At 40.0% G+C, this 22,928-nt stretch overlaps 1 protein-coding gene across 3 annotated transcripts in view; it reads right to left on the bottom strand.

The window, feature by feature from the left end:
- Window positions 1–7,667, bottom strand: part of nf1a (neurofibromin 1a) — a 165,778-nt gene extending 158,111 nt beyond the window's left edge. For 2 of the 3 annotated variants that reach the window (XM_088380781.1, XM_088380783.1), the window contains exons 1-3: window positions 7,395–7,666; window positions 2,829–2,972; window positions 1,477–1,560 (exon numbers count right to left, since the gene is read on the bottom strand). In XM_088380781.1, the coding sequence (XP_088236907.1) occupies window positions 1,477–1,560; window positions 2,829–2,972; window positions 7,395–7,454 (288 nt within the window). In that variant the 5' untranslated portion in view covers window positions 7,455–7,666. Of the gene's footprint in view, window positions 1–1,476; window positions 1,561–2,828; window positions 2,973–7,394 lie in introns of all 3 variants that reach the window. The other variant, XM_088380782.1, reaches the window with a different exon arrangement.
- Window positions 7,668–22,928: the final 15,261 nt, after the last annotated feature.

Raw genomic sequence — 22,928 nt, 5'->3', positions numbered from 1 at the left:
AGAGGGGAGGGGTGTGTAGCCCTATTCATCATTAAAAGTGGGCTTTTTTGAAGACATTCCTTATTTCATTATTTCTCCAAAATGAATGGATAAGAGAAAATGATTAACTTTTTTCATTTTCCTGTTAAAAAAATAGATTAACTGTACTAGTTAGTGAAAAATGAACCATGCTCGGTTCACCCTTCTTTTAAGCTGACAACTGTACGGGTTATCGGTGCCTGCTGCCTGCGTTAAGCGGCTGCTCCAGCGTTAGCAAAATAACTACCGTATTTTCTGAACTGTAAGTCACAGTTTTTTTTCATAGTTTGGCTGGTGGTGCGACTTATACTCAGGAGTGACTTATGTGTGAAATTAATAACACATTATATCATTTCACATGTTATTTTCACACTAAACCGCAAGAGGGCGCTCTAGGCTGTGGAATAACTGGAACTTCAATTGACGGTGAGTCTGACGTAAGCGGCGTAGAAGAAGAAGCACTGCATTTTCTACTTCCGGGTTAGCGGAGTTGTTTAAGTCCCAAAGTCCCAATGATCATCGTCACACACACATCTGGGTGTGGTGAAATTTGTCCTCTGCATTTAACCCATCTCCATGTGATTTTGATCCATCCCCTGGGGGAGAGGAGAGCAGTGAGCAGCAGCGGTGCCGCGCTCGGGAATTGGTGATCTAACCCCCCAATTCCAACCCCCAATGCTGAGTGCCAAGCAGGGAAGCAATGGGTCCCATTTTTATAGTCTTTGGTATGACCCGGCCGAGGTTTGAACCCACAACCTTCCAGTCTCAGGGCGGACACTCTACTACTAGGCCACTGAGCTGGTTTATAAGTGACACCAAGGATGAAAATTTTGTTGGATTTTACGATTTGGAGTGACACGGAAAGTTCGATAAACTTGTTAGCATGTTATTTATATGTTAGTTATTTCAATAACTCTTAATATGTTACGTCAGGCATGTTCTTAGTTTCTCGTTTATGTGTTTATGCAACGTTAGCATACCGTACTGTTCAGCCTGTTGTTGCCTATTCTATTTCTATTTTAAACTGCCTTTCAAGATGACATGTCTGCTTTTGGTGTTGGACTTTATCAAATAAATTTCCCCAAAAATGCGACTTATTCTCCGGCACGACTTGTATATGTCTTTTTCTTCTTTATTATGCATTTTATGGCTGGTGCGATTGATACTCCGGAGCAATTTGTATTCCAGAAAATACGGTAAATGACTGCACATGTTGATGCTGACACCTGACACAGTTGTCATTCCTACTGATCACTTTTTGATAAACCAGACTTACTGAAGTATGTTGTTTAAGTAGGCAAAATTGCAATAGTTCTGACAGCGCTTAATTTTATTTTATCCAAAAACCCGATTATTCGATAGAATTTTCAGTAGGATATCCAAATACCAAAATATTTGCACTGCAATTAAAAATATACTATAAAGAGAGAAGACAAGATTTGATGAGAAGGAACTCACCCCAGCCAGGCACTTTTCCAATGTATCCAGGATGATGAGCTGTGAGAGGTAGAGGTTTTTCTCCGATGCTTCTCCAAATATTCGCTATGGTATAAAGACAAACGGTTACCAATTAGGAATGGGCATTATGAAGAATGACTGAAGAAACTACGCTTTTCTATTCAGCATCCCATTACTGATTAGGGTCCATTAATCATGACGGCATTGAAAAACTTGGAAGTTCATAAAGCTCCAGTATGCCTGATTTTACAAACTACTACTTTTCATGCAGAAAATTACTGTATTGATTATCGTATTAAGTGGTTCTAGAGCAGTGGTTCTTAACCTTTTTGGAGGTACCGAACCCCATCAGGTTCATGTGCGCATTCACCGAACCCCTCTATAGAGGGGGGGGGGGGGGGGGGGGGGTGACATACCAGCTCTGCCGAACCCCTAGGGTTCGATCGAACCGAGGTTAAGAACCACTGTTCTAGAGTCCAACAGGAAGCTAAAACCCAGTCTTTTAAAAGCTGTTAAAGTGTTTTCATGATATTCAAAGCATGCCATCAAATGGTGCCAATTTGGGATGATGAGAGCAGATCGAAAACACTTTTAGGGTAAACATGGTTCCACATCAAGTGGCCCAGTGGCCTGGGGCCACAATATAACTGTGTTGGGCCACCCAAAGTTCACTGACGCTGGCCCTCTTCATTAATGAAAATTATGAAATAAACATGTCGACTTTTTCAATAATAAATATTTTGACTTTTATCCCCTTAAATTTATCATCATTGATTTTATTAAATTGATGCAGACACTTTTTTTGCAGCCATGTTAAATCTACCTCCTAAATCCACAAATGGCTTGAACAGGATATAAAGCCCAGAAAATATCAAATGCTAAATATTCAGTTAAACCTCTATACCAGTGAGCTGTGAACAATTGTGCATTTTGTAAGGTAGCGAATCTTGCGTTTTCATTGGGGTTCATTCCAGGGGTAAACATTTGCAACCTTGAAAGAACCCTGCCGAGCCGTGATGTAAACACTCATTTTGCTACCTTTGTTCAACAGTTGGAAATGTTCACCTCTCAGTGAGATTAGAAATTTTACATTTAACATAGTGAAAATAAACTCATATGTGAAAAAAGTAACACAGAAGTATAGTTTTTAAAGCATTGATTAAATACAGGATAAATATGCTAATGTAAACTAATAATTGAAACATATATGATGAATATACAGGACCATGGCTCATGGCGAGCGAACATGGCCATCACCTATGAACCCAGTAAGGCTAAAACAAAAAATATAAATACATATATGTATTATTCAATACTTTCTAGATATGCCGAAGATAAGAACAATAACTTACCATGTTATTGACATTTTTGAGAATAGTCGTGAGGCCACTAATGACAAGTGAAAACTTGTACTTTGAGATGTTGATCAGGCATTCCTTGTTGTGCTCTGTGCTGATTTTTGTGTGAGTGTTTTGGTGTCCAACTTTGATTGGAAGCTAGAGAGATAAAAGACATCAAAGACAAGAGGATGGGATCAAATCATATTCACAATGGCTATTAGTTCCATTTTAAAATATGAGCTTTTGATGGACAGTTCTGGGCGAAGAAAAAAAATATGTATATGCACACACGCACGCACGCTGGTTTAAACTTGAGTAGCTGAGATCTGTCATGTCAGAACATTACTCCTCACAAACATCATCTGCCTCGCTGTGCTCAGTGTCACTGTCCTCACTCCCATCCTCTGGCTCCACTGGCTCCTCCCATAGCACGTCAATTTCACTGCCATCCAGGGCACTTGATATGCAACATTTTTTAACCATGAGGATGATGCTCTTTGGGGAAACTGCATCCCATGCGTGGAGGATCCACTCACAGAGCAAACGTACCGGAGGCTTCTGAATCTTTCTCTCCAAAGTCAGAGGGCAGGTGCTGGGCTCGACTTGTTCTGCGTCGCAGCGTTAGTCCATTGCGCCGCATCATTCTTTTACACCAGCCGAAGCTTGCTTTGAAGTCACCGGTGGGTATGTTTAGCTCTTTGGCTATTCCCACGGCCTTGAGCTGAATGACAGCTCTGCTGATGGGCATCCCGTCCTTTCGTTTCTCGTCCACGTAAGCGCACACCCTCCTGTCGAGCACTTGAAAGCGTCCGCTCTGAGGACCACGGAAAGCTTTTCTCTGATTGTGAGCATTTTTTAGGCGATCTTTTTGAGCTATCCATCGCCATACATTACACTCTGTGACACCATATTTCACAGCCACTTTGCAATTGTTTGAAGACTCTGCCTCATTTATCACCATCATTTTGAAGTTTGCATCATAACTTCTCAGCTGCCGGTTAACCTGGCCGATCTTCGACCCACTTTTCTCCAGATTGTCGCTACGTTTCTCCATTTTCTGTTATCTCTTCTCTTATTTTGTCTTTTCTTTCTTACCGCTATCTTTTATTTTTCTTCTTTGTGCTACTGCTATTTTTATTTTTATTCTTTGTGACAGGGGTTGGCTTTGGCCTGGGGAGTTAAAGGGCTAGAGACACCGGTATATGTATAAATTGGTTTTAGTTAGCTTATGGGCTTATAAATATAAATTGACGCTCGAAACAACGAAAAGGAAGCTGTTGCTCTGAAAAATTTAATTTAAATTTGCCGCACAGACGAGTTTGACTGCACCGAGCCGCCAGCCGGAAGTGGCGTCTCATGACGTCTCAAGTTGTACGCGTTTAGCTTCAGTGAATGTAAACAAAAAGAGAAGAGGGGCCAGCGCGGAGACGTCGGGCCAGGTTTGCGGCCAACCCAGCTCGTCTAGCCGTGCCTTCCATTATCCTGGCGTACGTTCGTTCGCCTGATAGGATCCACGAACCGGACAGTGCGTCCCTGCTGTGTGCTCGTGTTCACAGTGGCCTGGTTGACTGTCATCTTTCCGGACTCTGCTGTGCATCGCGAGCGGCTAGCGTGCTATCACTCTTATTGTTCATCATCTTGTTTTAATTTTCCTGTGTTGTTTACTTGTATGTGCGTTGTGAACTCTGTTTTGTCACCCTGGGATAGTGAGAAACGTAATTTCGATCTCTATGTGTGTCTTGACATGCGGAGGAATTGACAATAAAGGAGACTTTGAGACTTTGACTTTGAAAAGTATGTCGAAGCGTGACGGGAGGGGCACAATTCAGAAAACGTGCTCAGCTTGTCGAAAAAATGCGATTTAAGAAATAAAATTAAAAATGCGCCTAAAACCTAAACCAAACGCTGCAGATGTTCATTTCTCCATGCGCAGTGGTCAACTCGGCACTCTACTCTTTTTACTATGCCAACCTAACCACAGTGACAGAAGAGGCACAATTCAGAAAACGTGCTCAGCTCGTCGAGAAAATGCGATTTAAGCAATAAAATTAAAAATGCTTATAAAACCTAAACCAAACGTTGCAGGTGGTCATGTCTTTATGTGCTGAGATCAACTCGGCACTCTAAAGCCCCCAAGAGCACTCTTTACTATGCCAACCTAACCAGAGTGACGGGAGGGGCACAATTCCGAAAATGTGCTCAGCTCAGCCCAAGTGAACTGCTAGATTCATCATATTCTGCGTCAAAAGAGGTTTCTGAATCGGATAAAATGATGCTAATATTGCCGCTAGAAACGGAGCTGTCGCTATCATCTGCCATGTTGTTTGGGTTTGTTGACATCCAGATGTACAACTTGTGACGTCACAGTAATGGCGCCGCCAGTTTGGCTTTGTGCGGGACCCGATCAATAAACTGGCATTTCATTTCAGCTTTATTCTTAGTAATCGGTGTCCATTTTTAATTTCCAATGCGGCAAATGTGTTCACTTTATGCATTCTATCAAATTCCGTTCTAATTGAAAAAAAAAAAAAAGGGATGTCTCCAGCCCTTTACGTTCAGCATTCGCTTTAAAGATATCTGGCGGTATCTAGCGTTGTGAATGGGTATAATGTCTAGACTCCGAATGTAAGAAGAAAGTGGAGAAGGAAAAGGACTACTCTGACGACCTGCTGTCCCGCACAATGTTTGATCAAGTGAATATATGTTCAGAGCAGATTACTATGAGCAATCTGAAATTTATCACAATCACTAATCGCAATCATAAAAATGCCCATCCTTTATAACTTGGCTGCTTCCTTACAATACACTTGTTGTACAGTTGAAATCAGTCAAGTCAAATCAAGTCAAAGTTATATGTGTCGCTTCAACATCCAGTCCACACAGCAGGCATGCTGGAGCTTATCTCAGCCAATCGCAGGGCACACAGAGACAAAAAAACATGCACACTTGCACTTACACCTATGGGCAATTTGGAGTGCTCAATCAATCTACCAAGCATGTTTTCGGGATGTGGGAGGAAACCGGAGTACACAGGGAGAGAGGGCCAGAGGTGGAATCGAACAAGCATATGATATTGTTTATTTTAATACAGATTATTTTATTTATTGCTTGTGTTTGTGAAAAAGAAATACACCAGAAGAGAACTCTAAAAAAAAAATCTAAATCGCAATATGGGGGGGGGGGTCACAATTAGATTATTTTTCAAAATAAATAAGCCCTAGATGAGAGTGTGGTGTGGATGAACCTGACAAGCCTGCACAGAGTCCTGACTTCAACCCAAAAGAGAAGCTTTGGGAGTGTAGATTGAGGAAGATTAGTCAACAATTTCTATAGACACACTCTTAAAACGTGTGGACAGCATTCCCAGAAAAGTTGAAGCTGTTATGGCAGTAAAGGGTCTATCGGACCAGCACCTGAAAACAATTGGATTCAACATTCAGCTCCCAGTTATTCATTCACTTGAGGTTAAGTGGCTCTAACATAAAATTTGCATCTTGTGCTTTGCACACCAAACGCTCGCCGTTTTTGCCATGTCAGCCACCCATTCCGGATCCAACTAACCCTTTCACTTTACCATTTCACTTTATACTACACTCAACGAAACGAAAAGCATACTGTGACGTACAGACACAGAAAACTTAAGTGAACTGTGTGGAGGGATTTACTGGATAATTATGGTAGCAATGACCAAGCAGTATAAATTACTCTCAAAACACATCAGCCTAACAGCAGTAATCCGTCTAAACCCAACCACAATCCGTGGCAGCTAATGAGAACAAAGACTGCTCAAGTCTAAAAACCATACACTTAACGTTTTAATGACAGGCAATAACAAACTACTTGTCAGATATTAATTTTAAAACTTCCTCATGGGTAATAGAAACTAGTATCTACCACCTACTCTGCCTAGTACTACCTGTTTTGTTGTGCCATAATGGTTTACCTTACAAGTTGCATTTTTTAATTGCAGTCAATTCTGTTACTTACACAAGCTGCTGGTCGAATGACACATTCTTTCACTAAGTAGACAACCATGTTGTGAGTTATAAAGCCCCATAAAGCAGAAAACATTGGCATTACGGAGTAACAACACAAAATTAAATATGGGGTCAGCAAAACAACAATTTCACTATCTTTGTTGGTCATCTACTCATACTAAATGAGAAATGTTAGTGCCAGCCCTGTCATGTCTTTTTTTGTTTACAACATAGAGCCAGGCCTGCTAACGTTTGCTGACCAAGCTGCATTAAACATTCAATTTTAGACCTTGACACGTCTTTGATGCCGCCAACGTGTGGACCCGTCGCGTGGGTTTTAATTTGTTGCTAATGCCTAATGAAATATGTGGAGAAACCAGACAAAATGACAGATGTGACGAAAGATGGTGGGGATGACGCTAGCCACAAATGCCTCACTGTTTTGAAGGCGGTACAAGCAACACAGTACACATTGCACCCGTCAAACACTACTTGACGCTAAATCGCGGATTAATGTTCTCAACGTAAGACCGATTGCGCAGTTGCAAAGCCTGATGGGGTAGCCCGACTAGTTCCACCGAATCAAAGAAATCCAGTTTACCTGCTCATCAAATCTAGTAATCACGGCCTGGACCCATTCCACTGGTTTGTGAGCCGCCATGGCCGGTCGGAGAGACACTACAGCGCAAGTGTTGCTAAATCCACGGTATGGGGATGGGTCTGTCAAGCTCAAAAATGCGTGGAAAGCTGTCCAGAATCAATGGGAGTGGACCAAAGGGGCGAATATTTTTCTTTTAGTGTAGAATTCACCATGCCACCGCCATTAAAACACCACCGGAAGTCTTCTTCAGAGGAATTGATAGGAGGCGTTGAAGAACAGGATCGCGCTGACTTCAATAAAAAATACTACATCCATGCTGAGTCTTCAAAATAATAGACTGACTCATCCAGCGGTCCATAACACTGGTGCTCAACCTTATTTTTCAGTGCCGTGCCACCTGTAAAATGTTTTTTTCAAGCAATTTTGGATGAGAAAACAACACTTCATAACGGAGTGCTGTGTCATCAGTGTCTGATTTATTAAACTCAATCTGTTGTGGTATAAATAAAATTAAGAACAAAACAGAGAAACAAAGAAATAATTACCTTAATTATAAATAAATAGTTCATGCTCATATTTCAGCCATGTCATTATAGAGACGTATTCTCACGAATCATCGATCTCGTTTTCATTAAAAGCAGAAACTGCGTTTGTTTGTTTGTTTGTTTGTTTGTTTGTTTGTTTGTTTGTTTGTTTGTTTGTTTGTTTGTTTGTTTTTCACTAGAACATTGTCACCATTCATCACAATTTCATTTCATGCACTGTTAACAGGGGACTTGCCAAAATGGGCAATAGAGTTAAGCAGTTTTGCTTATCTAGTCCCACCCCGATTTCAACCAGCAATTTACATCACCTAGCTCCATAATTACACATTCTATATGTTACTTTTGCTAAAATAAAAAGAACAAGAGTGACATTCCAAGTTGTATGAGGCAACAACATGGTTTTTCTACACTCACACACACACACACACAAACGCACACAATCAACAACCGGAGTGCCTGGAGAAAACCCATACAGGCACAGAGCGAACATGCAAACCCCACATGGAAGGCCGGGGCCAGAATCGAACCTACGACCTCTGGACTATGAGGCAACTTGCTAACTTACTCACCGTACAAGTCTATTTGAAACTATTGAAGGAATGGGGTCGAAATACAAAAAGTCCTGCCTAGCTACAAAAGCATATGCTCAAACCTCATTGAATAAAGTACATAAGCAGACAAGTATATTCACATATTAAATCAATAAAAGAAACATTTTAAGCATATAATTATACGTACCTACACACCAAATCAATAAAGAAGACATAACTAGACATTTTTGATAAGTGGTAATGAGAAAGGTTTTTGATCTGATATATATTTCTGAGTACTTTGAAATAACAAATGTTTTTTGATATATTGCCTGAATAGCTTAATGACCCTTAAGGAACTGCTCAATGCGTGCCTGATGATTTTCTAAATCACGGACACTGCCAAAGTCGTCTAAAAATGTTTAGTACTTGATTGTATCTTATGTTTTGACTAATGCTAGACGCCAGTTTTCGATTACTACTGAACGTTCTGGACAGAGGGATATATTTTGCCTTACAAAGAAAAGATATGGTTGAAAGCATGATTAAACTAAGAATATGACGACGTAAGCAAGTACATGGAGTATCAAAAGAACAAACAAACAAAAACATGGTAAGTGGTGCAAGAATGGAGGAGAATGTTTACAGGAAGGTCATTTGGAGATAAAACCAGCAGAGGTGCCAGAGGGAGAACGCCAGGAGGAAAACAGCCAAGGTGATCGCCAAGGCCGAAAAATGGGATGGAAAACAACAGCCCCCACACACATCGAATTGCCCATAATCAGCACCCAACCACACGGAACCAGCTCTCACCAAACCAGCACCCACTCCCATGGAATCAAACTCTACTGCGAACTTGCCCCACCCCAAAGACTCATCACCCATCAAACTCGGCCCACACCGGCATGTGCAACTGAATATAAGCTGATCAAAGAACCTTAAATGTTGCCTTTCTGAATGGAGACTTTCTGCTCTTGAGCATGGTCGCACGAAGGGCCCAGCGCTGTATTGTACTTTCCTGAAAACAGAGCTTTCTTAACAAGAATTGTGATTGAACTCAACCAACCTGTGTAAGTCTAATTTCTGCTATAGTGTCTTAGCATTTTCCTAAATCTGAAGAAATCAAACGAGCACGCAGTGAGTAAATTGGATAATAGGTGATTCGCAATGGCTTTTGCCGTGAGGCACAGATAGCGCGCTCCCTAAATTGTGGACAAAATCCAACACTATCTATGTCCGTTTTTTGCTGCAGAAGTTGTCAAGCTCAGTAGAAAGAAAAAAAAATCTTTAGTATTCGGGCAAATATGTAACCAGAAAAATTCTGTTAAAAATACTGTTGCACTGTAAAGTTATACACAGAAAAAAATACAGACCATATTTTCCAGACTATAAATCGCTTTTTTTTTTTTCCTACATTGGCCGGGGGTGCAATTTATACTCTGGAGTGATTTATGTGTGAAATTATTAACAGATTATTATATAATTTCACGTGGTATTTTCACACTAAACCGCAAGAGGGCGCTCTAGAACGGTGTTGATAATTTCAAAACTTCAGTCTGACGTAAGCAACGTAGAAGAGGAGCAGCGCATCTTCTACCTCCGAAGTTAACGGAGTTGTTTAAAAGTGACACAGAGGATGAAGATTTCATTGGATTTAGTGTTTTTAGAGATACGGTTGGTTTGGTAAACTTGTTAGCAGAGATGGGACCAAGTCACACATGTGCAAGTCTCAAGTAAGTCTCAAGTCTTAACCTTCAAGTCTCAAGTAAGTCCTGTTAGGGTTTTCCAGGTTATCTTTATCATAGGATTATGTTGGAATGCAACAGGTAATAAATACCTTACCTTGTCCTCCTTATCACAAGGTCGTAAAACATCCCCTGACATGTTTAGACTAGAGGACAAGGGCTTTAGCCAGTTTACCCAAACCCCCACTCTGTTTCTCTTAATAAATATCCCATCGCAGGAACGAGGGTTCAGACTTCATTCTGGAGTGAGTGAACTCTCCACCTGCAGGTGTCTAAAAGAACTTGCTTGTCTCCCGTGTGGTTCTTGCAAAATATTGTTTGAGTGAGAAAATCTCTAACATTTTGGTGCCGAAACCCGGGATCCCTCATACCCGCTATCTGGCTGACGAAGGAGGACGTGCTGCATTGTCGACAAGCCAGTGTCCATTAGGAGGACCTGGAGAAGAAAGTCCTGGGAAGAGAATTCTTCGCTGGGCCAGCATCTTAGGTCTGCCTTCGTCTGACAGAGGTGGATTGACGGGACCCGGCAGTGCAACGAACCAAGGGAACAAGTAAGTTAAAGGCCTTAAGTTGTGTGCACGAGAGATACGGCTTTGGTTTGTCCGAGCTATGAGATACGGCTTTGGTTTGTCCGAGCTATGAGATACGGCTTTGGTTTGTCCGAGCTATGAGATACGGCTTTGGTTTGTCCGAGCTATGAGATACGGCTTTGGTTTGTCCGAGCTATGAGATACGGCTTTGGTTTGTCCGAGCTATGAGGCCTAAAAAAGCGCTGGCGTTTGTGTGATTGAGTGTGTGACTGGTAGGATAAATTGACTAAAAAGCAGTTCAAGCGTTGATCCACGGCAATAAAACAGGCTAGTAATTTGTTGAAAGGTCAATTTAAACCTGCATTGAGGATCCTCAAAGACATAAAAGAAATAAATAAGTAATAATAATAATAATATTTTTGAGAAAAAGAAATTATATAACCTAAAACTACTAGAATTAAGATGGGAAATAAAAACGGTAAATCTCTACCTCTTGACGGAGATGAGAAGTACATGGCGAGTAGATTTCTTAATTGTATGCAATATATGCCGAAGTGGAAGAAAAAGTATGGAGTAGAAGGGAAGTTGAGAGTTGAAGTGTGGAAGATAGTAGTTGATGTTTTAGAAGAGAGTGTGAATAAAAAGAAAAATGGGCTGAAAAAGAAAAGAAAAGAGAGAGAATTGGATTGTGCTAAAATGTGGTTGAAAGCTTCACAAGAAAGAAGAGAACAAATCCAAAAGACAAAAGATAGAAAGTTGAAAAGTGATGAAGCCGCCATTCAATTGAGATTTGAAAAAGAATTCTGGGTACATAGTGGCATCCCATTCAATGATGCAGATGAGAGTGCTTATCAACAACATCTTAAAATTCCGCTCCTCACTGGTTTCCCCCCTGACTTGGGCAGTTGGGTGAGAAAACACTTGGTGGAAGCGGACACTGCTTGGTTTACAAAAAACATGCAGTGGCCCAAAGACGCTGACAAAGGGATTGAGAAAGGCAGAAGTTTTGATGTATTTCATCTAGATGATGATAATGATCTAAATGAAGATACAACAATCTTCTACCAAAGTTCCCAAAGGGGCAGAGGAAGAGTTAGATACCAACAACGTCGCAAGCCACCATTCAAATCAAAACCCCCATCAGATTCAGACAACTGTTGGAACTGTGGGAGACGAGGACACTTTGCACGAGAGTGTCGTTCTGCAAAGCAATATCAATCAAAGGGTGCAGGACGGGGCAGAGGAAAAGCCAAATTTTTAGCATGACAAGCTTCCTCCTCTTTGACCGCTTATGCTCATACAGAGAAAGAAAGGATAGATGCCCATATGACAGCAAAACATGTCATTGTCAGATTATTAGAATTTTTTTTAGATTATTAGAAGTCTTGTCCATCCAAGAAGTATGACAATGCTGTTTGTATGCCCAAATTACAAATGACTAGAGCTCAATTTGTGTTACACTAAAGTTAAAATATGCAAATCAAGTGGTAAAGAAATGCAACTTGCTTCTAGAAGATAAATAAATAAAATTAGAATGTGCTGTCCTCGTGTGCATGGGAGGGACCAGCTCATGATCGACCACAGGAAATGGCCAGCCTGTGACGAATCATTGTTGCTGAGACCTACCTTCTGCACGCGAGAGCTGTGCATGTGTGTGCGTATGTGTTAAAGTTAAAGTTAAAGTCCCAAATTGATGAAGATTGCCTAAACTTTTAGTATAAAGAAATTTGCTAGACTGTTGTCTATTCAATTTACACCGCAGAACAGAAACAATTTGACGGAAAAAAAAAAAAAATGAGAGGAAAAGAGAGAAGTCTGTTTGCGAGCAGAAACTAATCCACACTAGTGCATGTTAAGTGTCGAGCCCACATGAGAAATTCGAAGAAAAAAGAACGAGAGAACATGCTTTCAGGAATTGGAAGGAGCTAAATTGTGAATTTAAGATTTTGCAATGCTACATTTAATAGGAATAATTGATTGGTTGTGTTATAAGATTAAACAAACTTCTAAATGCAAGCTAAATCTGAGAGATTGAGTTCTTCAAATTTAAAAACAAAGAAAAAATTCAGATTAATTTGCCAGTTGTTTGGTTTAGTTAAGTTTTTTTTGGACTGGTGGATTGTTCTACCAGGAAACCTGAGTTGAAAATGATATATGAATGTTGTGTGGTGAGCTTGGATGAATTGGGACCAATGTGATAGTATGACTCCTTTTTGGAGACTGTGTGAGATGCATATGATGAGCATTGATGGATGATTGCCTGAATGAGAGGTTCAATGGTTGAAGTCGTTGGCGACTACTGTGGAGAATTAGTGGAGCGACTTTGATGAAAGAGTGATTTTGAGCAGGTTGAATGTTAGAAAGAAACACGTAGCTTTTGGATTGATAATGAACTAAAAAAAAAAAAACTGGAGAACCAGTAACACATGTAGAAGATGTGTGAACTGAGAAATTGAGAAGCGTTTTGGAAAGAAAGTCAAATTAAATGATGATGGTATGATCGTATGTCGTAAAGAACGCATTCTCCCAAAAAGTTTGTCAAGGTGTGAGGCATGGGCGTTGCCAAGCCTCAAAAGGAGGGAGTGAGTAGGACAGATAGTGGAAGATAGTAATAATACAACACTTTATGACAATTAATTTTCGAATACATTTGGTGTTAAACTGTGGTAAAAAAAATTTTGTTCTGGTGTAGATAGGTTAGCAACACGAGAGATTTAGAGGTTCAAAAGAAAGACAGTTAAAAGAAAACATTTTTGATTTGGACAATTGCAGGCTAACAGGAACATGAGAACGATAAGAACTACGAGGTGGGATCCAATTTCATTGGGGAGATTGAGAATTCACAGCACCATACTCTAAGTCACATTTTTGAGCAAGCATGACAATAATATGTGAGAGGTCAAGACATACAGATCAGGGCTTGATGTGGAAAGCAGACCTCGATGAGTTGATTTTCAATAATGATACTGAAGACAACATACTGTCTGATTAAATTGGAACTATAGATAAAATGTAGCTCAAAAATAGGATGAGTTGCAGGATTTACGATATAAAAATGAGACCGCGGTTATTAGAAGAATTTGAAGTTTGGTAAACAAACGTTACCAGCAAATTGATGGAAGCAGCTACATTTGGAGATAGTCTTACAAGTTTGATGTCCCAGCCTGTCATTCTCAGTGTCAGGGTCCCTGAAACCCAATCCGAGACTTCACCTGTAGCCGTGAACAACTACAAAATGGTGCCTGGCTCTGAAGCACCTTTGACCTTTGGCAAAGGACAAGAAAAGACTCCTGTGCTTGGAGGGGGACAAGTACACTCCGGAGGACAGACAACATCCTCGGGGACGAGAAAAGACAGTGAAAAGCGGAGGAACTCACAATGATGAAAATTGACTCATTTGAACAATGGACTCATTCAAGAATGATGGATGGGGTCGCTCTGAAGCAACAACAAAAGAACACCAACTTGAGAGGGTGACGTGCGGCAAAAAGATATGGACTTGGAGTGTCCGACAACCAAATCGCACTCCTTGGTACGGCGTTACCAAATTTGGTGAAGCTTGGTTCAAAGTGGAAGGGAGATTCATTGTGCACTGAGTTTGACAGAACTGAGGAGATTTGATAAACAAATAAATAAAAAATTGAAAAATACGTAGGGCTCCAGAGAAAAGCATTATAATCAGAGATTGAACGGATTTGGATAAAACAAATAGGCTAAAACGGTAGGAAACAAGAGCAAGATCTGGTGTTTTGGCTCATCAAGCTTAAGACGTAGAGGTCGAGTTATATAAATTTTAGAACAGGACATTTGGCAGTCAGGAGGGAGCTAGGTTGCTCAATGTACCTACTCAATACAACAGTAAGGTTTTTTGTACCACAGTGGAGGTTGGATGGTCAGAAAGTTAGGTACGTTCAATTTTTGACATTCACACAATCATGCGTAGGAGTCACAAGGCGACAGTTATCAAGTCGATGACTGCAATAGGGGCCACCTACGACTGCACCGACATAAAAAAGTAGAAGCGAGAGAGCAGAGTATGGGATTATATGCTAAAACGTCTGCTATACAGTTGCCGATAGGAGATTATATCAAAAGAAGCTACATGAGAGATGGATTAGAATCGCTTTGTGTGTGTGTGTGTTCACGCCCTGTGTGGGTACGAGCGTGTGAGGAGAAAGAAGGCATGGGTGAGACAATCTCTTTCAAACCAAGAGGCAATAAATGGGAACGCCCCTGTCATAAATAGTTTTTGGTTAAAGGGAATCATTAGGAAGTGTTCAAACTCTTCCCGCAAACACTCCTATTTGCCAGTTAAATGGGCACTACAATTGACTACGAGAGTTGCAAACAACAGATGAAGAGCAGTCCTTGGCAGATTATATGATCAGGACGCTCAAACTGTGTCAAAGACAAATTTACTGCCGCTTGATCTTTCCTCCTCACAGGTCGACAACCCCATCAATCCAGGAGACTGGGTCTACATCGAGGTCATCAAAAGAAGGAACTGGGCCAGCCACGACGGGAGGGACCATTCCAAGTCTTGCTGACTACACATGTTGCATCCAAGGTTGCAGCACCCACAAATGCATAAACGACGACTGCTCTCCAGGAGGAAACTGGATGGGAGTTTTGGACATCACCGCTGTGTGCCAGGATGAGAGAGCCGTTTTCAAGGTGTAAGGGCTCTACTACCGACATGGCTGCACCATCGGACGGGACCTACTTCATCCAGAAGTTCAGAGGCACTGCCTCACCTGCATCCTATGAGTGCACGTGCCTGTTCAGTATGGATCATGGTTTTGTGGTCACAAGAGTAGTCCGATGCTGCCTGCCAACTGGACACGAGTGTGTGCGCCAGTGTGTAACAGACCTCACCTACAGACTAGAACATCATCAGCTGACGAAAACGCGAGCACATATACAACTTCTTAGACGTGACAGATGTGATAATGATAATGAGATGTGGATTGCGTAGATGCTGTTCTGTTGAGCATGTATTACGGAAACTTGTTGATTTGACCATCAAATATGCTTCGCAAGTAATGGATACGCTGATGTACTGTTTCTTTGTTTTTCTTTTTCTTTTTTAATGATAGCATTCTGGTCGCCTGTGGCAACGGGGCCGTGTAAGAATTTTCCTGCTAATAACATCTGGCCAGCAGGTTTTTCGCTTACACAATGAGTTTGATCTGGGGTATTAAGGTAATGCCTCATCTTCACTGGAAAGTGTTGCTATCATTGTTGTTTTTTATTTTTCCTATTCTTCTTTCTTCTTTATGTATATATATGTGTTTTTTTTTCTTACTTGTCTTTGTTATTTGGGGTAGCATAATCATATGATAAAACAGGAGGGAGATGTTAGGGTTTTCCAGGTTATCTTTATCATAGGATTATGTTGGAATGCAACAGGTAATAAATACCTTACCTTGTCCTCCTTATCACAAGGTCGTAAAACATCCCCTGACATGTTTAGACTAGAGGACAAGGGCTTTAGCCAGTTTACCCAAACCCCCACTCTGTTTCTCTTAATAAATATCCCATCGCAGGAACGAGGGTTCAGACTTCATTCTGGAGTGAGTGAACTCTCCACCTGCAGGTGTCTAAAAGAACTTGCTTGTCTCCCGTGTGGTTCTTGCAAAATATTGTTTGAGTGAGAAAATCTCTAACAAGTCCCAAGTCATTTTTTTCTTGGGCAAGTCAAGTCAAGTCAAGTCCTTAAATAGGTCAAGTCAAGTCCAAGTCAAGTCCTTAAATAGGTCAAGTCAAGTCAAGTCACGTTATTATTGTAATTTTACCTGCAGAATCTGATCTTAGTAGTGAAAAGACAAGATATCAGTAACTTTAAGTGTTAGAAAAATTGTATATATATGTTATCATGCGTTCTCTAATGAGTACTTATTCATAATGTTACTGCTCAGTATGCTTGCTGCTTTGCCTTGCTTATTCTTATCTTGTACAACAAAACAGAAGGATTACGGCTGAGTCAGGGGCGAGATGACGGTTGTGTCAAACAAGATACTGCTGACATCTCAGCAGAAAAATGACATCCACCAGAACAGATCGTGAAAACAACACGTCAAACGATGCGCCATGAACCTTCTGATCTTCCTTAAAGAACATCACTTTCTCTTTTTATCTCTGGAAATATTGCTTAAACTGTTTTGCTGATATAGCCATATCTGCACGCAAAACTTTGTGCATTACTTTTGTTTCTTTTCTTACGAGATGAAGCCACAATCTTTTTCCCCTCACCCTCAGGGGCTAATCGTCTCACACTGTGGGTAGGGCGTTCCAAATAAAAAGAGCGAGAGTGTAAACAGATTTTTAATGTAGTCAGATTGTAGAAAGCAGTCTGTATCGCACTCCTCGCGAGAAAAATCAATATTCTGCCTCACTGTCTGCTGATCCTTTTCTCTTATTCATATATTCAGTTAGCACTTTGAACCTGACATTAAGTAACCATCATTGTCCAATGTTAACCTGTTTAAAAAATATGACAATAATTTGGATTTGCACTGTAATTACTGATATTCAGTCAAATACACCAAGGAATCAAACAAAAAAGAAATTACCTCATACAATGATTTATTGACAGCTCAACCTAAACAAATGAATGTCTGCCGACAGTGTCTGACACATTTGAGTTGCAAATTTTACTTGGCAGAATGGCTCTTCAAATGACGGACAAGGTTTGAAGTTGTCGTCTGGCTGTCCGAAATGGTTTTGTTGCATATCTCGCACTGTGCTGTCCGTCTTTTGCCGTCATAAAAGTAATTGCGATAGCCGAAGGTGATGACTCGCGGTACCGCTCCCGCTGACATGTTTGCGCATGTCTGATATAAAGGGGCATGATTCTCCAATGAACACGTTCGGTAGGTAGAGAGGGCACGACTGATTGATTGACAGGGTAGTGATCCAATCATGACAACGCCATTCTCAGCCTGCGCTCCTACCGTGTTATCGATATTATTTTTTTAAATGTATTATTAATTTTATATTCAAATTGAAAACATAAACTAAATATCACTGAAGTCATTCAAGTCATCGTGTCTCAAGTCAAGTCAAGTCCCGAGTCTTTAATTTCCAAGTCCAAGTCGAGCCTCAAGTTTTTTCATTTTTTGTCAAGTCAAGTCACAAGTCATCAAAACAGCGACTCAAGTCGACTCGAGTCCAAGTCACAGTGACTGGAGCCCCCATCTCTGCTTGTTACCATGTTAATTATGCTATAGTTATCTGAATAACTCTTAATAAGTTATGTTAACATACTAGGCACGTTCTCAGTTTGTTGTTTATGTTACGTTAGCATACCGTACACCATCATGACCAAAGTCCAGCCCGCGGGCCAAATCCGGCCCCCGGTCAGATTTCATACCGTACTGCAGCTTCGGTCTTATAATGTATTATTTATGGCCCGCCTGCATTGTTAAATTGAATAAAAAAATTTAAAAAATCATGAAACTTGAAACTATAATTCCTCCTTTTACCAAAGGGTGGCAGCACCACTTTAATAATATCAGTCTGCATCCGTGCAGCGAACACCTCTCCGGTTATTTCTGCCATACCGACTGCAAAAAAACAAGGAAAGTTGACATTGAGGACCGTCGCTTTCAAGAGAGATGGGAATTACAATACTTCTTCACTGAAAATCAAGGCAATTGTGTTTGTCTAATTTGTAAAGAGACGGTTACCTTGTTTAAGGCTTTCAACCTAAAGAAACATTACCAGACTAAACATGCTAACACATACGACAAGCTAACAGGGGGTAACCGTGATGATATAGTGAAACAGCTCCAAGCTGAACTGGCATCACAACAGCGATTCTTCACGCGGGGCTGTGAGTCAAAAGTAAATATTACTAAAGCAAGCAACGAAGTGGCCATGTTAATACTGTTGATGTTATGAACCTGTAGACGTGACACAAACTATTACTTTCTGAAAGATATTGTAAATGACAAGAGCAAAATTCACTTGTTTTAAGTTTTAATAATAGCAGACAACTTTGCATTACTTATAACTCCTGTTTAAAATGTTTATGAGGCAAACATAATTTTAAACACATGTACATTTAAGGTATTTCATACAGTTTGTTCAATGTTATCTGACTCTTCAGATATGAATGAAAGGCAGAATTTGTGTTTTTAGAGTTGTTCACATCTGCCTGAGTGGCTTATATTTGGTTATTTTGTCATTTGAAAAATAAAGATAATTGTGACAATGAAAATTGTATTATAACAGTGTGTATTTGCATGAAATTTTTGTAGTTAAAAAATGTCCCAAAAAACTATTGGCCCCCGGGCCCCTTCACTTTATCAAATCTGGCCCTCCTTGCAAAAAGTTTGGACACCCCTGCCATACACTTATTCAGCCTGTTGTTGCCTCTACAGTAATCTCTCACTCCATCGCGGTTCGATGATCGCGGCTTCAGTACATCGCAGATTTTTTTTCCCCCCAAAAAATTCACATATTCAAAATAAACCTTCTAAATTGAAGAATTATGGCACGTCCGTTGCCCACACGCCAGCAGAAGGCAGGGAGTGTCCACACAATTGCAGTACATACTGTCAGGACTCGTCCCCGATTGACTGTTCGTGTGTCTGTGTGCTCGCCCCTCCCCTCCTGTGTGCCCATGATCAGTGTGATTATTCCCACCTGCCTCTCGTTACCTGTCGTATATAGAAGTCCTGTCTGCCCCTCACTCCCTGTCGGATCGTCGATGTCATCACGTTTGCTGTCCTTGTGGTTCCTGTCTGTTTGGAGTCTGTTTCTGTTTGCCATCCCTGTCGGTCAGTCTGTCATGTTATTAGTTTGCCAGTTCTCGTCTGTTTCCCTCAATGCCTCATTCCACTTCCCTTTTCCCTCAATAAACCCTGGTCCAAGCTGCACTTGGTCGCCCTGCTCCATGTTCCATCCGATCGTGACACATACACTTGTACCTTTTTATAAAAAAAAGTTGTTATACTAATAAGAGTTCTAAAAACATATTTACAGTATTGTACCTTGTTATAAAAAAAGTTATAATAATAAAAGAGCTCTGAAAACATATTTACGGTATGTATACTCTAGCTCAGACATGGGCAAACTACGGCCCGCGGGCCACTTCCGGCCCACGGGGCCGTTTAATCCGGCCCGCCAAACCTGAATAAATTGTATTATTGAACTTTTTTTTGCGTCATTTTCCCTGCAATTAGTATATTTCCCCATTAGATGGGGAAGCGCCCGCCTGCGCATTTACTCCCGGAAGCCGTGTCAGAAATCTCGGTGCACACTCACAAGTGTGTGTACGTACTAAGTAATATGGACCCGGCGCACTCCGCGCTCTATTTCCATCAGTGCCGAATTTCGAGTGTGGGCTGTGACGTCAGCATTCTCGTGATTTGCGCGCTGATCTTTCAGATACAGTTTTACGTTAATGCCACCCACAAACCTTCCCCTGGAATCCTTTCACTAAAATGAGTGGCCCGAGGAAAAGATAGGTGGACACTGAGTGACCTACGTGTGTGAGCAGACGTTCTGCCACATGAACGTCAACAAAGCCTGTCACAGCTCTAGGTTAACGGACCGACACCTCGGCTCTATCCTAAGAATTACCACAACAAATTTTACTCCAGACCATGATGCACTAGCAAAAAAGGGAGACCAACAATACTATTGATCTCTTTATTACTTTATTTAGAAGTATTCTTTCACTGATTCTTCAAGATGATGTATTTGGTCAGAATGTTGCCGTTTGATGTGATTTCGCCTCATTAGATAAACATAACATAAATCTGACCTTCAGGCGCTGAAGTGATGGAAACTATTATTCATAATAACAGTGTCGTATTTAATGAGAATCACTCCTAGTAGTTTTTTGGTGAAATATTTTTTTAATGCTGTTAATAAATGCATTTGTTTTCAAAAAGCTTTTTTTGAATATCCATGCTTTACTACCTACTAAAAGTACATTAGCAGTATGAATGTTAAAAAAAGGGTGACACTACTTCGCGGATTTTCACATATCACAGGTGGTCTTGGAACCAATTATCCGCGGTAAACGAGGGATGACTATTCTATTTTTATTTTAAATTGCCTTTCAAGGTGACATGTGTTGGTGTTGCGAAAAATGCGACTTATACTCTAGTGCGACTTATATGTCTTTTCCTTCTTTGTTATGCATTTTATGGCTGGTACAAATTGTACTCCGGAGCGATTTATAATCCAGATAACAGCTAAATGATTTTACGGTATTTTAAGTCACGACTGTATCTCATTTAAAATCCGTTAAGTCTCCAAAAAATAGTGATGACAAGACTTTCTAGTATCCAAAACAACCTTATTCTGTGCATATTAGATATATCATATGTTCACTGTGCATCAAAAATATGTGGAAGTTACTGAATGTAATATAAACGTAATTTGGACTCTCAGAGCCACAATAACACATAATGTATCAACAGAAATTATCCTGTATAAAATACACAATCTCGATAAAAAGTATATTTTTATGTTTTTGTGATGGAGAGTCACTATGAAAGCAATATTATAAACTTGCAAAGGAATCTCATTATGTTGTCGCTTTTACATACTGTACATCCACTGTCTAATTTACACAGCTCAGTAATGCTTATGCAGATACGTATATTTACATCCTACATTAAATGTGATAAAGAAAACTAATTACAATGTCTTTGAGTATTTTGTTGAACTGGTGACATCTTTGCATTTCTTAGTGGTTAAAATGACATTCTCCGGACTGGTATGAAAACAAGGATGACATGCCAAAGTTAGTAAACAAGTAAGATGGGCCAACATTTTTCAAGAACTGAGTGGCCAGTAAAATGAATAGGTACTTTGCATTCAAATAGAGCAATCAATTAACAAATTAAATGTATGAGTTTAACCTGTGGAAACAACTCACTTTATTAACAATTCAGAAAAACTTTTGAAATTGTCAATTTCAACAAAGGCATTGTAATTACCGCATTGGTCTGAATATAAGACGAGGGGGGTTGTCTTACATTTGGGGGTCAAGACAAAGGCTTTTTTCAAACTTGAGTCTTGTAAAAGAGGGGGTCGTCTTATAATTGGGATCGTCTTATATTCGGGCCAATACGGTAAAAGAAAAAATATCAACTTTGAATTCCTCTTACTCAAAACAGTTAATGATTGATTCCACAGAGAACTTATACATACGTAGTTCATTTTCAGTCGTTTTTCAGGATTCACGCCTCTTATGATCAAAGAATTCTGGGGTGATGGAGAAGACACTGAGATGCATTGTTATTTTTTCCACTCCACTTTGGTTCCTTCTGCTCTTTCTCCCTGACTATACAGCAAAGAAACCTTCATACACTTCTATTGTTTCTAAACATACAAACAAACAAACAAACAAACAAACAAACAAACAAACACACAGAAGATTGATCTGAATCCTAGCTATGAATATCATTGGGAAAATAGATTTGTTAATATTGTAAATACAAATGAATCATTACCTGATTTTAAGGAATTATCACTACTCATGCAGCAGAATTCTAAACTATTTTCTGTATTTCATTCAAATAACAAAACAATGCAAATATTTTTAACAATTTAAAATTATCTTGATGATTATCATTTTATCTCAATAATGGTTGTCATGTGAAAAACTTCAAGGACACAAACATATTAATATTATATTAAACCTGAAATGGTACACATCATTTACTAAACAGAAATACTACATTTTAAGGCACCTTAATACCATTCCCCATAACAAAACTGACCAACAGGTAAGCTATCAATAATTTAACTGATAGGAGTCGGATAACATTCATATTCCATATTGACACATTTGTGTAGCATGCTTTGGTGATGGCAACAGCAAAACAAATTCTTCTACAATTTCCCTTACACTCAATATTATACGTGAGAGTTATAACTTAATATTCTCTCAAGAATGCTTTTCATTCATACATTAAGTACCCGAGTGGAAGTATTGTCCGAACAGTGGTAACGTGCGAGACTAATCTCACATTGCTTTGAACAAGTCATGATAAAAAGACGTACACTTCGACTCTTCTAATTCAACAACTCTGGTCTAACGTTGAAATATGCATGAATCATTTGGCAGGCAGAATACTGTCTCATTTTTGAGACAGTGGGAACACAAAACTATCAGCTGTTTTTTTTTTTTTTTATTATTCCCATTGATTCTTCTCTTTTC

The sequence above is a fragment of the Syngnathus floridae genome, chromosome 7 (genome assembly GCF_059516105.1).
Source record: "Syngnathus floridae isolate MCC-2025c chromosome 7, RoL_Sflo_1.0, whole genome shotgun sequence".
Classification (NCBI taxonomy): Eukaryota; Metazoa; Chordata; class Actinopteri; order Syngnathiformes; family Syngnathidae; genus Syngnathus; species Syngnathus floridae.
The sequence above is the reverse complement of the archived record's forward strand: the minus strand, read 5'-3'. Positions and strand labels throughout refer to the sequence as shown.